Here is a 17,866-nt window from a genome sequence, read left to right as displayed (position 1 = left end):
TTCATTATGGTTATAATTTTCACTCCTTAATTTACTGGCAAGGTTAAACATTGTGCCCCATATTTACTTATACGTACTTTTGAGGATTGTATGTGAAAGAAAAGAGTAAGATGATGAATTCTGAATTCTCCTAGGCAACCTCTTGCCAGTTTAGAACTGCTTTAAATTTAGAGAAAATAGAATGTCCTGTTAGCAAGTTTCCTTTGGTACAGATTATTTTCCCCTTGGATTCTGCTGTATCAAAAATGGAAATAATGGTGGCAGGCCTTTTGGGTCTCAGTTAATTTTATTAACAATTATTACTTGTTTGAACATAAGTTTGATTTCACTTTCTTTTGAAAGCAGATAATATGCTCAATTTTAAAATGTGTGTTCCTTGAGGGGCTTGTACAGCTTTAATCTCCTACAGTAATTAGCATAGCACATGGTATTCAGAAGATACTAAGTAAGCATTGGAGATACAATAAGACTACATGGTTAAAAGCAAATACAGACTCTAGAGCCAGGTTGCTGGTTTCTGGCTCTGTTGCTTACCAGCTGTGTGACTTTGAGCAAGTTATGTAACTTCTGGCTCTATTTTCTCAACTGTGAAAGGGGATTGATTAATAGTACCTATGTTATTGGTATTAAGTGATTTAGCATATTTTTAGGACTTAAAATAATGCCTGGCTAAGCTCTATATAAGTGGTTAGTTGCTTTTTGTTGAATTCAGTTGAATATAATACAACCCTTGATGCTGATATTCAGCAGTGTTCTTTCTTAGGTTATCTTTGATTTTAAAATCCCATTAAAAAATCTCACATAGATGGCACAAAGTCCACAGTATAAATTTTGGCCTTTACATATTGAGAATCCTTAGGTGCTCCAGTCAGTTCATGCACTCTGAGTTCATACAGAGTGCTAAGCTGGATTTTTATATTGTTTTTTGGTCTGCTAATATTAGAAGTAGCAAAAAGAGAAGAGGAGAATGCTTTAGTTCTAGTGACAGTCACAGATATTAAGAAGGGATATCAGGCCATAGCCTTCATCAGGAACTAAGAAACTAAGTGTTTCCCAAGAACTCCATATATACCATAGTCTAGGGCCAATTTTTAGAGCCTGGCTTTAGATCTGGGTTCATTTCTCAGCTGTCTCACTTACTAGATATGGGGGTCCTTGACCTAGTTACTTAACGTTGCTAAGCTTCTAAGCTTCAGTTTCTTCATTAATGAAGAAAGACATTTCATATGGCTGTTTACTCAGTACTTGTACTTAGTAGATAATAAGGAAGTGGTAGATTTTTTTTTAATTATTCATTTTTATTTATTTAGTATAGGATCAACCAGCTACTATATACTTTATAATCTCCTGATGGCATCAGTCTATTATAGCCCAGTGTAAAGATGATATCGCAATTATGACGTTGTGTTATCAAGATAATGTTAAATGCAGAACCCTCTGTTTAAGTGGTCAGAGGAATGTAGAGTATAAAATAAGTTTTTAAAGTAGTGACAAACTTAAAAGCACTTTTTTGGGTCAAATTTATGTATTTGAGAGATTCCCATTTAATAACATTTCAAATAAAGGAAAAAAATAGAAATGGAATGGAATAAACTTAATTTGTCTCAAATATTTAGTTAGGTGGAACATTGCATTCCAGACAGAGGTGTTCGGTGCCTAGTGAAGCCAGTACTGAATTGATTTCCACTTGCTCTTGCCTCTGAAATATCTTTGTTCTTTTGGAATGACTCAGCCTATTTTAACATGATATATGTAGAGTAAAAAAATCAGTGTTGTTTATGTGTTTAGATTTGTTCTGATCTTTATCATATTAAAATGCTTGATTGAAAATGTTTTAATCATTGTTGCTGAAAACTTAACCTTAGCTTTCTTTTTAAAAATGAATGTTTACTTTTTTCTTATAGGATTAAATCACGCCCATTAAAAAAAAATAGAGGAAGTATAGAAACATTAAAAAAAAAAGTAGTTCCCAAGTAGCCTCCTGCTAGAGTATTTGTGCAGAGAGAACCTATTGGAATGGCTTTTCCTTTCTATACAATGCACAAGGTAACCTTTACTCAGGTGGCGGTTAACCGTTATAGAGATGGTCATGAATTTTCCCTGTTATCCTTCCACAAGGTTCTTGTGGAAGTCTTTCAGAAATATGAATTTTGAAAGTCTAGGGAATTTAAGTGAGAGACATAGAAGTTCTTATGGAGAAGGACTGAGATCTAACACACAAAGAGTTTTTTTCCTGATTGTGGCTGAAGAGCAGTTACTACCAGATAATTGAAACCAAGAACTACAGGATCTTTATTTGAGAGGAACGTTGTAGGACTGCAGCTAAGAAGACTCAGTTTTAGAAACAGGCACCAGTTCTTCACAAGGTTTCTAGAAGTAAGAATGAAGAAGAAAGAGGACAAAAATTACTCAGACATAATTGTAGTTAATATTTTGGCATTTTAATTCCATATCCTGCTTATTTTTCATTTAGTAAGTTCTAGGTATTTCCCACATTACTACCTTTTCTTAGTGTAAATAAGCATTCTTGTAATGAACTCAGTAAACACCTCATTTTTCAGTGTGCTATAATACAACTGACAGAGCCCTGATTTTAACAAAAATAGTGCCTTGTAAAGCAGCAAACGCCCTATGAATGCACCAGTATTGATCAATAACAAAGTAGTAAACCATTTGATTTATTTTTGTTTTTCAGGGGGAGAACATAGAAGACATTCCAAAGGAAGTTCTGATGGATTGTGCACATCTTGTGAAGGCCAATAGCATTCAAGGTCAGTTTTCCTTGAGGTGTTTTCAGAATTATGCTTTCTCTGAGTCTGAAATGGGTTGCATTTTAGAGAATATATTACTGACTTTTGATTGAGTCAAAGGAACAACACGTAATAGGTCTTTCCCCTGTTTTGTTCTTTAAGATGGCATTGTTCTGCCTATCAAATAACTAAAGACTAATTCTTCCTTCCTAATTTTCAAGGCCCTATCTGAGCCTCAGCTCCTTTTCTGTATTTTTCTTAGTTTGTCTAGATTTCTCTAAATAAAGCGGATCTTTAAAGTTATTTGTAAAAAGACTTTTAGAAAAACTTGTTATGTGAATAGCTAAGTAAGAAGTTTATTTTGTGTCTTTATTTTGAATGTTTGATGTCTATTGTCATCATTTGTCGTTAGATTTTAGTTCTCAAGTCTCCAGATCATTCTTTACTACTTTTTGTTTCTCTCCTTCCCAATTATATTGCTTTATTCTTTTAAGTTGAGAAGGTATCAGGTCACTTGATCTTGTCATCTTTATTCTCCCCCTATCTCCCGTCCCAGTTAGGAGAGCCTTTGTTGAAGTCCTTGGTTTTCAACTGAGAGCACTTAAGCAAACAAAAACAGTACTCCTCTATCCTCCCCTCTCCCCCCAGAGAATCTTAATTAGTCTTAGTTGATCCCTGAGTATCATTTTTAAAAGCTTTCCAGATGATTCTAACGTGCAGAGAGTTGAGAACAATTGTCCTAAGTGTTTTCGGTAGAGTCTATGGTACTGTACTTGGTGCTTGATTATTTCCACTGTACCAGGTTTAATCTCTCAATAGTTAGTGAAAGCCAAGGAAGAGGATTATTTGGGTTGAGGTGGAAGGTTAGGAAGGAGCCAGGAGGTGGTGTTCTACTAAGATGACTTAGTTAATAGACCAGATTTTAGATGTAGGAACGTAAACCCAGATAGGATAGAGTCTGGTTTGATAAGAAGTTGAGGGATAATTCAAAAAGTTGGAAGGAAATATGGTTTGGGGAGAAGATAAGGATGGGGCAGACAATAATAACAGATATGAGGTATTAGTGATTACAAGACAAAGGCTGGGTAGTTTATTCCCTTTACCATCACTTAGACTGTATTTCTTGAATGGAGCTCAAGCAGTTTTAATAACTAGTCAGGTACTTAGCCAAAGAAAGTGGAGGTCTTGTCTTTTAGCACCAGTGATTTTTCAACTCAATATATCAGTAAATTTCAGTTTGTTTTAGGACATTCCATTTATATTTATAGAATAGAATTTTCTAAGATTTCCAGCTATCTTCTGAAATAGTATAAATAAATAGCTTTCCTTCTGCATTGTAACCTCTTTTACACATCCGTGTCCCTTTCGTATGCCCCTGTCTAGCAAATGTTGCTTTGTTTAAATGTTCTGGAGTCTTTATTTTTGGCTCACCCTATTTTTAATCTCTTTATTGTATAGTTGTTCTAGAGAAAACAGTAAAAAAGAGGGAAAAGCACAGTTTATTCTTTTATCTCCTGTCAACCTTCCACTGTGATAGTTCACTTACAAAATGAGGAGCTAAGACCAGGGGTCTCATTCTCGTGAATCAGTAGTATAAGATACTGCTGAGGAGTGAAAATAGTCTTGGGCTATGAGAGTTCCAAAATGCACTCCATTTACATTACTATCTAGTTAAAATTTCTTTTTCTTCCCTATTTGACCACTTCTGTGCTCAGAACCAGGGGAGTTCAGATTAAATCTGTTCATCATCATAGAATCTGGTCAGCCTGTTCTGTATTGACCCTATAATCTCTGTCAGATTATGTTTTCTAAAATCTTAGAAAGTTTTTGTACTCTGCTTTGCCTGTACATTTAGGTACAAGCTACTGAAGATGGCATTTAAGCATCTCTGTGATCTGACTGCAGACTTTTTCCCTTTTGTATATTTGACAGTTTAGCCAAAGTGAACATTTGTTGTTTTTCTCTGTCTCTCTTTTGTTTATATTGTTCCCTCTGCCCTCAGCTCTCTCTTCCTTCTCAGTCATCACATTTCCAGATTGAAGTTGAGGTTCAAGTTCTACTTAATAGTTGTAGTAATGCTAGGTATAGCTAACATTGCTCATGGGTCAATTATGTGCCTGGCATTGTGCTAAACAGTTTGCAAATGGGGTGGTGCGACGGTGGCTCAGTGGCAGAATTCTCACCTGCCATGCCAGAGACCCTGGTTTGATAGCCAGTGCCTGTCCGTGCAAAAAAGAAGTTTACAAATGCTTTTATTTATCAACTCCAGTGTCAGATATTGATTATTTTCATTTAATAAACCAGAAAATGGACCTTGGAGAGATTTAAGTAACTTGCCTAGGGTCTTAGAGCTCAGAAGTATAGTGGAGGCTAAACATCCTGTCTTGATTACTAAGAGATATTGATGTCTTCCATGAAACTTTCCCTTTCTCCAGCTTTAAGTGACTACTGCCTTCTCTGTACCAACAGAGCATTTTTCCTGGGTCTTTCCAATATCATTTATCTAGTTCTACTTTTAATTGAATTATTTATGTACTTATCTCTCCTCCTTTAGAGTCTTCGAAGGCAAGATCCATTGTGTGATCCATGTTTGTATCTCCCACAGTGCCTTGTACATAAAGATTTTTCTTTTTTTTTTTTTAATTTTTTCAAACTTACAGAAGAATTACTAAATACATAAATAAAAATGAATCCATATGCTTTTCACTTCGATCCGTCAATTTTTACATTTTTCTTTATTTGCTTTCTCTCTGTTATGACATATTCAATATTAATTTTTTTAGCTGACCCATTTGAAAGAAAATTATAGACACCATGACCCTTTATCCTTCAGCCTGTATCTAAGAACAAGGACAATTTCTTAAGTACCTGCCTTACAATGATCATCAAATTCAAGAAATTTAACTGTGGATAAAATACTATTACCTGACATGTAGTCTACAGTTAAACGTCACTAATTGTCCCAATATAGCTTTTTTTTTCTGATCCAGGATCATGCATTGTATCTTCTTGTCATATTTCTTTAGTCTCCTTTAATTTGGAGAAGGATCTTTGTCTTTCAAGACATTGATACTTTTTTAAAAGTCTGGACCAATTGTAGAACATCACTCAATTTGGGTTTTTCTGAAGCTTTCTCCTGATTAGAATCACATTATGCATTTTTGGGCAGAAATGCCACATTACTGAAATTTTGCCCTTTGCAGTCAGGAGTCCTGTGATGTCATTTTGTCCATTTTGGTAATGTTAACTTTGAACACTTAGATAAGGTGGTATTCAGATATTTACCATATTTTCTAATGTGTGTGGTGATTTAATAAACATTTAAATATATTGCCATCTAATTGAAAAAGATCTTACAGAACATGGAACAAATGTTAAACTCTGATCCTTGGAATTGCCTGGGAAGGAGGGGGTGGAGAGGAGTGTGGTGATGAGGGGATAGGAGGAGTGAACAGAATACCTAGCACTCCCTTTCATCCACAGCATCTCTGCTGTGATTATTTCTGCGTCTTCTTGTTTTGTTTTTGATAAAAAGGGTTCTACTGCTAAAAGAAACAATACACCAAAACCCTACTAAATTAATCCAGTTTCAGCCATGTTTTAGATGAGATTCAGACGGTCAGGGAGACTGTGACACAGCAGGTTTGTGGTAGTATCAGGATAGAGTCCAGGCCTCTTGAATCCCAGGCCATGGCTTTTTACTTTATGTTGCTTTTTAATCTTTATTGAATTAAGGACTCCTTTGAGAATCCAGAAAGACCTTTTCGGTCCTTTTCTCTTTAAAAGATGCACATAAGAAGAAATTTTGCATTCAGTTTTAGGGAGTTCTCAGAAGTCCCTGAAGCTAGTCCAGTACCCCCTACTTTCCACTGTAAACTTTTGTATGAATATTGTTTAATGGCAGCTTTACTATTTGCCTTTTGTGAGTGGTATTTAAAAAGTGTTTTGTGGTTTGAAACAATTTATGGCTTGTTCATTCTAAATCTTTTCCTTTGTGGGATTATGGTAATTTGCCAGTGGGTAAGGAAACACATTGCTCCATCTCATCCTGCCTGCATGTTGAAGACAGTCTCTCTTGGCAGGCTGCAAGATGAACAACGTTAATGTGGTGTACACACCGTGGTCTAACCTGAAGAAAACAGCTGACATGGATGTGGGACAGATAGGCTTTCACAGGCAAAAGGATGTAAGTGTTTTGCACCACTGAAGGAGGTGGATTCCTGACGCTGAGGGTAGTATCCATCTTTTCTAACACATTGCTGTTCACGGATGCGCATGATGTATGTTTTCTAAAGGGAATTGGACTGGTTATTAACTGCTGAGTCCCTGGAAAGTTTCTCCCCTCATCTGGGGGAAAAAGAATACATAATAAAGATTCAGTTTTCCTCTCCTCTCCGTCCCCCTCAAAGGTTAAAATTGTGACAGTGGAGAAGAAAGTAAATGAGATACTAAATCGATTAGAAAAGACAAAAATGGAGCGGTTCCCAGACCTAGCAGCAGAGAAAGAATGCCGAGATCGTGAAGAGAGGAATGAAAAAAAAGCCCAAATTCAGGAAATGAAAAAGAGAGAAAAAGAAGAAATGAAGAAGAAGAAGGAAATGGATGAACTTAGGTATGTTGGAGCTGTGGTATTGACCATAAGGATTCTTTGCTGCTAATCATCTAATAACCCTTAAGAATAACATTGGTGGAGGGAGGAACATATAAAGAGCTCAGAAACTTTAATGAGTAAGAAATAGGCATTTTTATGTGTTAATCAAATGGTTCTGATTGCCTTTCAGTAGGAACAGGATGTGTGAGTGTGTAAGATAAAATAATTTTATTCCTAGATAACCTTCATAGATTATCTTTAGAGTTTAGTTTGTAAACTTTTTAAAAGCTGTTTTAGAAGTCTTTTTTTCCCTACATTTTGGCAGTTTTAAGTAATTAATGTATTGAGGTCTATCTCAAAGCACAACTTTTTTTGGCATGGGCAGGCTCCGGGAGTTGAACCAGGGTCTCCGGCTCGGCAGGCAAAGACTCTGCCACTGACCCCACCATTGCACCGCTCTCAAAGCACTTTTTTTTTTTTTTAAGGCATTCCTTTTTCTTTTTAACCTTTTTTATTGTATGGTATAACATATATACAAAGCAAGGAAAGAAAAAAGCAATAGTTTTCAAAGTACTCTTCAACAAGTGGTTTACAGGACAGATCCCAGAGTCTGTCATGGGCTACCATATGATCCTCTCAGATTTTTCCTTCTAGCTGCTCCAGAGTATAGGAGGCCAGAAGGTTTAAATATTTTTTTATCATCATAATCGACTTTTTTTTCCTTCTTGTTTTGTGAAAAACAACATATATACAAAAGAGCTATAAATTTCAAAGCACAGAACCACAGTTAGTTGTAGAATATATTTCAGACTTTGACATGGATTACAGTTTCACAATTTTAGATTTTTACTTCTGGTTGCTCTAGAAGTTGCTCTGGAGACTAAAAGAGAGATCAATTTAATGATTCAGCATTCATATTCATTTGTTAAATCCTATCTTCTGTGAATAACTCCACCATCACCTTTGATCTTTCCATTCCTCCTTTTAGGGGTGTTTGGGCTATGGCCATTCTAAATTTTTCATATTGGAAGGGTCTCTCACTAATATGGGGTAGGAAGATGGAACTATCTGATGTTCTGGAATATGGGGTAGGGAGATGGAACTATCTGATGTTCTGGAGAGGTTGGGCTAGGTTTCAGGACCCATCTGGAGGTTGTAGGTTTCTGGAAAATTACTGTAGTGCATGGAACCCTTGTGGAATCTTATATATTGCCCTAGGATTCTTTAGGATTGAGTAGCCATGTTTCTTGAAGATGATTATATAATGATACAGCTTTTGCAGTGTGACCGTGTGATTGTGAAAACCTTGTGTCTCATGCTCCTTTTATCTATAGCATGGACAGATGAGTAAAACATATGGTTTAAACATAAACAAATAATAGAAGGAACAAATATTAAAATAAATTGAGTAGACTGAAATATTAGTGATCAATGAAAGGGAGTGGTAAGGGGTATAGAAAAAATAGGGCGGCAAAGGTTAAAATATATTGGGTAGATGGAAATACTAGTGGTCAATTAGAGGGAGGGGTAAGGGGTATGGTATCTATGAGTTTTTTCTTTTTTCTTTTTACTTTTTCTGGAGTGATGCAGATATTCTAAGAAATCATGGTAATGAATATACAACTATGTGATGATATTGTGAGTCATTGCTTATATACTAAGAATGGAATGTTCATATGTTAAGAATGTTCGTGTTTGTATGTTATTTTTAAAATAATAATAAAATTTAAAAAATAATAATGAGTTCATGCCTTCAGATTGAGATAGTACAGAAGGCTGGGGTGTGATGTAGAATGTGTGCTTAGGAGTCAGATTTGGGTTCAAACCTGGGTTCTCTATTTGTTAGCTGTAAAACTTTGACAACTTAACCTCTCTGATTCTGCTTCCTTGTGTGTAAAATGGAGATAAAACTCCCTACCTTATAAAGTTGTCATGGGAATTAGTAGTAATTTTTTTAAATCATCTAGCACAGTGCCTGGCAAATAAAGGATGCTCAGTAAATGGTAAATATTGTTATTATTAACTGATCTCGTTGATCTTCCCCTTGCCGCACCTTTCTCCTCTGCTACATGTAGAGTGAGTGCATGTATGTGGTCTCATTTCCTCTCTTTTGTCTCTGTATTTTTTTTGTCTCTGTGTATTTTTTAATAGACTCCCTGTAACTATTGAATAGATTTTATTTCCCCTCCTTGTAAGCTTTTTGAGATCTTATTATTTTCCAGTTTTCTACCCATCCCCACCTCCACCATGCTTAGCACAGAGTCTTATACATCATGGATATTTAATAAATATACTTGTTGAATTTATTTTGTCTTTCCTCTACTCAGGAATGTATTGTGGGTTCTTGCTGATCATATTGTGTTAACTCACATAATTAGGACCGCATAATTGGGCCCCGAGCATCTGGTCTGATTTCCCACTTTTTTGCTGTAAGACTCCACTTGAGTTAGTTTGATCTATGAAATGTCATTATAACTATCATCTCTTTGCCTTTCCTAATACTGTTTTCTATATCTGCCATGTCCTCCTCACTTGAATTCTTTCTCTTTCATGAAGGGTGCACCAACAGCTCTTGCCCATACTGATGATTTTTGCCCTCTGAATTCCTATAGCATTTATAGTCTTTGCTGTATAATTCAGTTATAAATTATCTGATCTTGGTTATAGATGGATTTTCTCATCTGAAAAATAGAAATAGCACCTACTTCACAAACTTGTTGTGGAGGTGACATGAAATAGAATATGAGAAAGCACTTTGTAAACTATAAAGTTTTTGCACATCTTATTTATTGTTTATGGATATTTATCCTTTGCATGTTGCATTCTCCTTGAAAGTAGGGATTATATCTGAAAGCTTTTGTGTTTCTTCTAAAGACCCTGGGCAGTGTTTAGATATGTGATAAATGTTCATGAAATATTTGTTGGTTGGATGACCTAATTTTACGTGTGTTTTCTTTTCCAGAAGCTATTCATCATTAATGAAAGTCGAGAATATGTCTTCAAATCAGGTATGTTCAAGTTGTTTTCTAATGCTGACCTTTAAATAATTCACTAAGGGTTTGTAATAATTAGGTTATGTTGGCCATTACTGCTTTACATGTCACAAATAGCTTGATATGATTTGGCAAGTGTTAGACACTAAGGCTGGATTCTATTAGGTATTGCCTCTCTTTCCCTGTGAGACTTTTCATGTGTGTCTATTTTTAAGTAGATCACCCTCTGGATAGAGATTGTCATATCTTGTCTACTGTGAAGGGTTGATCTGTTAATATTTATAGGACTTTGTTCCACTCCTGTTTTTCCTCTTTTCCGTTGCAAGAATGCAAAAGTGCCTTTTATTTATTGATGTTCTATATTCATGTGACAGTAGACTCTTGTAATAGAGGTGAAAACAAAATTACCACCTATCATTAACTCTAAGACCTTATACTGTAGGCTAAGTGGCAAGATTTGTTCTTTATTTTCATGTTCTTCGGGACCTAGCATAAAAACATGCAGCGTAGTACTGAAAGAATCTTCCTTTTTTTTTTTAAATGTATTTATTAATTAAAAAATAAAGAAACAAAATAAAACAACATACATAATCAGTAATTCACAATATCATCACTTAGTTGCATATTCATCATTTCTTAGCACATTTGCATTAATTGAGAAAAAGAAATAAGACGAACACAGGAAAAAAAAAAAAAAAAGATTATACCTACCATACTCCTTACCCCTTGCTTTCATTGATCACTAGCATTTAAACTAAATTTATTTTAGCATTTGTTCCCCCTATTATTTATTTTTATTCCATATGTTCTACTCCTTTGTTGACAAGGTAGATAAAAGGAGCATCAGACACAAGGTTTTCACAATCACACAGTCACATTGTGACAGCTGTATCACTATTCAATCATCCTCAAGAAACATGGCTACTGGAACACAGTTCTACATTTTCAGGCAGTTCCCTCCAGCCTCTCCATTACATCTTGAATAACAAGATGATATCTACTTGATGCATAAGAATAACCTCCAGGATAACCTCTTGACTGACACTGTCTCATTTCCCTCTTCCCCCTTTTGGTCAAGAAGGTTTTCTTAATCCCTTGATGCTAAGTCTCAGCTCGTTCTAGGGTTTTTCTCAATCCCTTGATGCTGAGTCTCAGCTCATTCCAAGATCTCTGTCCCATGTTGCCAGGAGACACACACCTGGGAGTCATGTCCCACGTAGAGAGGGGTAGGGTGGTAAGACTGCTCGTTGTGTTGGCTGGAGAGAGGGGCCACATCTGAGCAACAAAAGAGACTCTCTTGGGGGTGACTCTTAGGTCTAAATTTTAAGTAGGCTTGACCTGTCCTTTGTGGGGTTAAGTTTCATATGAACAAATCCCAAGACTGGGGGCTCTGCCTATAGCTTTGGTTGTCCACACTGCTTGTGAGAATATCAGGAATTCAACTTGGGGAAGTTGAGTTTCTCCCTGTTCTCACCACTTCCCGAAGGGGGCTTTGCAGATACCTGAAAGAATCTTCTTAACATCAGTATTTATTATTTTATTGGAACTATGTCAAAGACTTGGAATCCATAAGGACTGTCTTTCCCAAAATGTATTTTGAAGTGTTTTGAGATGGCACAGTTTAACTATTATTGAGCATTCTTTGCAGAAAGTTGAAACTGGGTGGATATATTTGAACTATTGCATGTATTATAGTATAGTTGACAAATATATGCTTTAGATTTGTGTGGTCCATTATGGTAGCCACTTAATTGCATATAGTTATTTAAATTTACATTAATTTAAAATGAAATAAAAATTTCAGTACAGTACAGATATAGAACGTTTCCATCACAGCAGAAAGTACTGTTGAATAGTGCTGCTTTAGATACTTGGAAATAATTAATAGAATTTAAGGTCCTGTAAAGATCATCTAGTCAAACCCTATATTTAGTTCATCAATTAGAATTATGCAAATTTTAGATCTTGTTTATATCTATATATCCTTCTACAAATGAATAAAAAACAAAATTTTTTATTCATTTTTTTATTCATTATTAAGGAACTAATTTCCTTAGTTCCATCTCTTATGAAGAGCTAAATTTATGAGGCTTCCTCATGAATCAGAGACGTATCTTTAAAATTTATTCTTGAAAAATTCCAGAGTGACGCGATATTCATAGGGCCTTGAATTTGAAGTTTAGAGTCTTGAGTCCTAAGTTCAAATTGAAATTGTCATTTATTAATTGGGTAAACATATTAAAGTCATTTAACCTCTCTGAGGAAGTGTTCATCATCAATAAAATGGTGACATATTATCATATATGTGGAAGGCTTTCCTCAACCCACTCATTTAATGAACATAAATAGTCATTCCTTCTTAAACGTGTAGTCCCTAGTTGCTGTTTTCCCATGAAGTGTGGGTGTCAAAAGATGAAATATATTTCGTCCTTTTTGAAAGCTGTTCTTCGATTTCTTGAAACTTAGAGGCATTTAACACTTCAACAGACATCTTTAACATACCCCAAATTTAATGTCTTTGTTGTAGGTATTTGTTGCTTATTGAAACTTTCTACTATCCAGAGGTTAGTTTCTACCAGAAATCTGACACTCATATTGTATTATGACCTTAGACACCTTCATTTGCATCATTATGGATTTTAAAATGTAGATGTTCTAGTGAATAAAAAAGTATTTGCACAGTCCCCTTGGGGGAATGGTGAGAAAGGGGGAAAATTCAACTTCCTCAAGTGAAGAATTCTTGATATTCTCACAAGCAGTGGGGACAACCAAAGTAATAGGCTGAGCCCCCCCAATCTTGGGGTTTGTTCATATGAAACTTAACCCTGCAAAGGATAGGCTAAGCCAACTTAAAATTAGGCCTAAGAGTCACCCCCAAGAGAACCTCTTTTATTGCTCAGATGTGGCCTCTCTCAGCCAACATGACAAGCAAACTCACTGCCCTCCCCCTCTCTACATGGGACATGACACCCAGGGGTGTGGACTTTCCTGGCAACGTGGGACAGAAAATCCTAGAATGAGCTGGAATTCAGCACCAAGGGATTGAGAAAACCTTCTTGATTGAAAGAGGAAAGAGAGAAATGAGACATGCAAATTAGAACATTTACATCAATTCAGAAAAAGAAATAAAGAGAAAACAGAAAAAAAAATTCATACGTACTATACCCCTTACCCCTCACAATCACATAGACATTCTCAAAATAAAGTGTCAATGGCTGAGAGATTCCAAACAGAGTTGAAAGGTTATCCTGGAGGTTATTCTTACGCATTAAATAGATATCACTTTTTCAGTTAAGGCGAAACAGAGAGGCTGGAGGGAACTACCTGAAAATGTAGAGCTGTGTTCCAGTAGCCATGTTTCTTGAAGATGATTGTATAATGATATGACTTTTGCAATGTGACTGTGTGATTGTGAAAACCTTGTGTCTGATGCTTCTTTTATCTACCTTATGGACAGATGAGTAAAATGTATGGATTAAAAATAAATAAATAATAGGGTGAACAAATGTCAAAATAAATTTTGTAGATTGAAATGCTAGTGATCAGTGAATGGGAGGGGAAAGGGGTATGGTATGTATGAATTTTTTTTCTATTTTCTCTTTATTTCTTTTTCTGGATTGATGCAAATGTTCTAAGAAATTATCATGATGATGAATATACAACTATGTGATGAAAAAAAGGAATGTTCATATTGTATGTTGATTGGTTTTATTAGTAAAAATTTTTTTTAAATATAGATGTTCTGGAGTTGAGAACTTTTCATATATACATAGAAACAACATCTGATTAGCAGTATGGGTTAAAAGAGTAGACTAGGAAATGGAATTTGTATAGCAAAAGAATAATAAAACTGTCCTACCTCTGATAGTTGCTACCTTTATTCCTGTGGTCCAGGTTTGAATCAAGTTCAAGTTTCCAAGGAAATTTTGCACTGGGTGTTTTTTTTCCTCTCCCTCTCTTTCATTGGAAAGGGCTGTACAGCTTTTTTCCATACTTCTGAGTTTCGGGTGCAAAAATATATTTTGCAGGGCAGTGCAATGGTGGCTTGGTGGCAGAATTCTCACCTGCCATTCCAGAGACCTGGGTTCGATTCCTGGAACCTGCCCATGCCAAAAAAAGAAAAGAATTAAAAATAATATTTTTGCATACTCCTTTACTCAAATATAAAGTGCTTAAACACAGTGAAAGCAAAAATCTAATTAAGAGCGAAGATTATCTCGACTTTAAGTTACTTGAATTTGAAACAGTCATTATAATACACTCCTGCTTTAGTGGGGAAGTTTTTTTTTTCTTCCTCCAAAGAGTTAGTAGTTGAGTGTTTAGCTACTAACTTACCTGTAATATGGGCAGTATTATTGCTGTATAAGTGATTTGCCTGACAAAGATTTTTTTGTTTTGTTTTGTAGATTATTCAGTGGACAATTTTGTTGACTAAGCATGTGGTCGATTTAATGGGAGTATATGTACACTTCATTGGAGGGGAGATTGAAATATATTGTTAGGTGGGATTTGAACAGCAGGCACTTCTGGATTGCTGAAATAACTGCAATTTAAATATACGTTTTGTTTCTGTTACCTAGAGGTGTTATGAAGGCCATGGCTGACAGAGTTGTAAAATAGTGGTTTTATCTCTGTCCCAAATCATCAGGTCCTACACGGTTTAAGAAAGTGGCCAATGGAAAGAAATAGAAGCAACAGTGGAGGTGATTTGGGCTATACTGAGTTCCATATGCAAATGAATGTGAGATCCTCCTGTAAACCAAACTTACTGCTAATCACACAATGCCCTCTAATATTACTTCCAACCCCCAAATATGGCCCTACTGGGTCACTTGGTGACTATAATTCCCTAAGAGAAATTTAGATATGCTCTAAATTCAAGGTAGTGGCCCAAGTGAACTAGGGGAAAACAGGGGTCTTGGAGGAAAGGCTATTAAGGATCTTTCACCTGTTAAAGATAAATACATGCCCTAGAGCTGCTCCAGCACCCTTAGATTATTTTTTTAATATTAAATATGAATTAAAATATACAATCACATGACACTTGACTGTGAAATGTTTGTAAGCAAATAGATTACGTTTTGTTATAAAGCTGTGAGCTTCATAACTTTGTAAAGCAAGATACAAAGGAAATACATGAGGAAAATAAATTACTAGTACAAAAAAAAATAGACATTAATTCTCATAATCATCTTCTGTTAAGGGATATAAACCTTATGATCTAGTTGGGCAATGTGGTCAGATAATTTTTCAGTTAAAAGCTGGTGTATATCTAAGAATATACTTGATTTTTATTTAGGCTTATATAGATTCACTAGGAAAAATATTAGTCTTTCATTCTGAAGTTGATTTTAATTTTGAAATCTTGGTGTCATTTAGAATAATTCTCTTCAATATAATTTCTTTCTACTCCTTCTAAATCTGGTATCAAGAACCATAAACAATTACTTTTGACATCACTTTATTTGCTTATCACTTTATAAGTGGTTGACAAGAAGCTTATTATATTGAAAAGCATCCTAACTCTTAAAGTAAAGAAAATCTAAAATATAAAATTTTTCAGTTAAAGTCTTCTGGGTCTCAGATAGGTATTTGGAAGTTATTGTAATCGCACAACATAGGGCCCAAACACATGGGATCTCTGCAAATTTCACTTAACTTATACAGAAGTAATGCGCTTTCATTGTCACCAACCCAAATTCTTATTGACTGTTTCACCCTCAGTGTTTAAGATCTAAAACTGACCTTCAAAGATATATGATGACTCTTTAAAACATTGCTGTTGCTTTTATTTCAGTTAAGGGCAGTCTCAGTATAATATAAATGTTGGTCTGTTCTTTGGGTAATTATCGAAGGCATTTTTACTGTGGCCTTAATTGTGCTAATTGAAAGGAAGCACAGAGAACCACTGAATGAAACTGGAGCCTAAACCTTGCTTGATAGAGAACATGGCTTTCTACCTGTATCTCGTATTTCCATACCTTCTTTAATAAGAGCTTTAAATTTTTAATAAGGAACAATCACATTTTCTTCCAGTCACATGTGTTACAATTGGGCCTTACTTCATAATTTGAATATCTTTGGTAACACATGGCTGTGTGATCAGGCCATGCTATGTAATGACACCTTAGAGGATATAGTTTCTAATTCAGCTATCCCAAGAAACTAACAATTTTATATGGAGAAAAAGTGATGAGTAAATTTAATTATTTCACTTTTTGTTTTCTGAACACTGAAATTAGGGATGAGAAGGCAACTTGTTAGTTAAGACTAATTGTAAATTTTAAACGTTGTTACATATTTTCAAAACTTTTATTGGTTCATTTTTTTGTTTCTTACAGGACGGCAATGATTCAGATGAATTCATGTGAATGGAGAAAAGGACCTTTTAAAGATGTGAATTTAGGGACAGTTGCAGACGTTCTGATTCCAGCTATGGTCTGAATTACAAAAAACAACCAACCAAAAAATTCTACCTTCATTCTACATAAATATTAATTTCAGAGATTTTTTTAAGTCCCCTTTTTTGCTGACAGAAAATGATCATATATATATTTATATAATAGTTGGACCTGAGCTATATAGATATATAATATAGTTGGACTTGAAAACAGCATATAACTTTAGGAAAGTGAAAATATTTTTGCCAGAACATCTCTGGGTACCTCATGAAAGTTGACTGCCTTTGTTCCTGAGATAGGCTTTAGAAAGAGCCATCTCTGAAAAGTATTTGTTACTATGGTCTTTCCTTGAAAAACAAATGTTTTGAAAAGCTTTTCATGTTCTTAAAATATCTTCTCCTATGTTAATAAGAATGTGTTGGTGGGCTGTATATGTGACTGATCCCCCTCACACACCTGACTTCCTGATTAGAAAAAAGAAGCATTATGATTTTGAAGATGTTAGTGGTATTTTCAGAAGATCTCTGGCTTCAGTGTTCATGTACCACTGTGTTGTCTTAGTCTATTAGCTTTGTAATCCTAAGGCTTTCAGCTTATCCTAGCTTCTTAGTTCTATCATATTTAAAGAAAGAATTGGCGTTAGTAAAGGTCGAGTCTTGTGGGAGTTTTTACCTGAACATAAATTACAACTTGCAGGCTCTGTAGTCATTTCTCAGCACTGAGGCAGGGAAATAGGAGAGGGATTGCTCTGTGAATCATTTTGGAAATGTAGGTTACTTGAGTTTTGTCTTGGGATACAACTTGAAGCAAAAGTCCACATTACAATTATGATTTTAGAAAGAATTAAATATTTTATTAACCAGCCAAATTTGTTCACTTACCTTGAAATATAATTTATTTTGAATTGAAACATGAGTTTAGATTTCTCTCTTGTAGACTCAGTTATTTAAGGTGTAACATTAGTACTGATTTGAATGACCAGCTATCTAGTGTGATTTGAAAATAGAAGATACAGTTTTCTTGCAGAGTGTAAAGCAACTCCTCTATTAAAAGACAAAACAATGAAAGGGAAAGAGAACAAAGCTTGCAGTACAGGAAGGACACAAATTCATATTTAACCACACTCAGAGG

At 35.1% G+C, this 17,866-nt stretch overlaps 1 protein-coding gene across 5 annotated transcripts in view; it reads left to right on the top strand.

Annotated features, from left to right (window-relative positions):
- Positions 1–17,645, top strand: part of CCDC25 (coiled-coil domain containing 25) — a 60,945-nt gene extending 43,300 nt beyond the window's left edge. For all 5 annotated transcript variants that reach the window (XM_077152876.1, XM_077152874.1, XM_077152873.1 and 2 more), the window contains 5 exons: positions 2,696–2,771; positions 6,833–6,936; positions 7,160–7,362; positions 10,304–10,349; positions 16,676–17,645. In XM_077152876.1, coding sequence (XP_077008991.1) covers positions 2,696–2,771; positions 6,833–6,936; positions 7,160–7,362; positions 10,304–10,349; positions 16,676–16,705 — 459 coding nt within the window. In that variant the 3' untranslated portion in view covers positions 16,706–17,645. The remainder of the gene's footprint in view (positions 1–2,695; positions 2,772–6,832; positions 6,937–7,159; positions 7,363–10,303; positions 10,350–16,675) is intronic.
- The last annotated feature ends 221 nt before the right edge of the window (positions 17,646–17,866 follow it).

The sequence above is a fragment of the Tamandua tetradactyla genome, chromosome 3 (genome assembly GCF_023851605.1).
Source record: "Tamandua tetradactyla isolate mTamTet1 chromosome 3, mTamTet1.pri, whole genome shotgun sequence".
Taxonomy (NCBI): Eukaryota; Metazoa; Chordata; class Mammalia; order Pilosa; family Myrmecophagidae; genus Tamandua; species Tamandua tetradactyla.
Note: the sequence above shows the minus strand (reverse complement) of the source record. Positions and strands in the feature narration are given on the sequence as shown.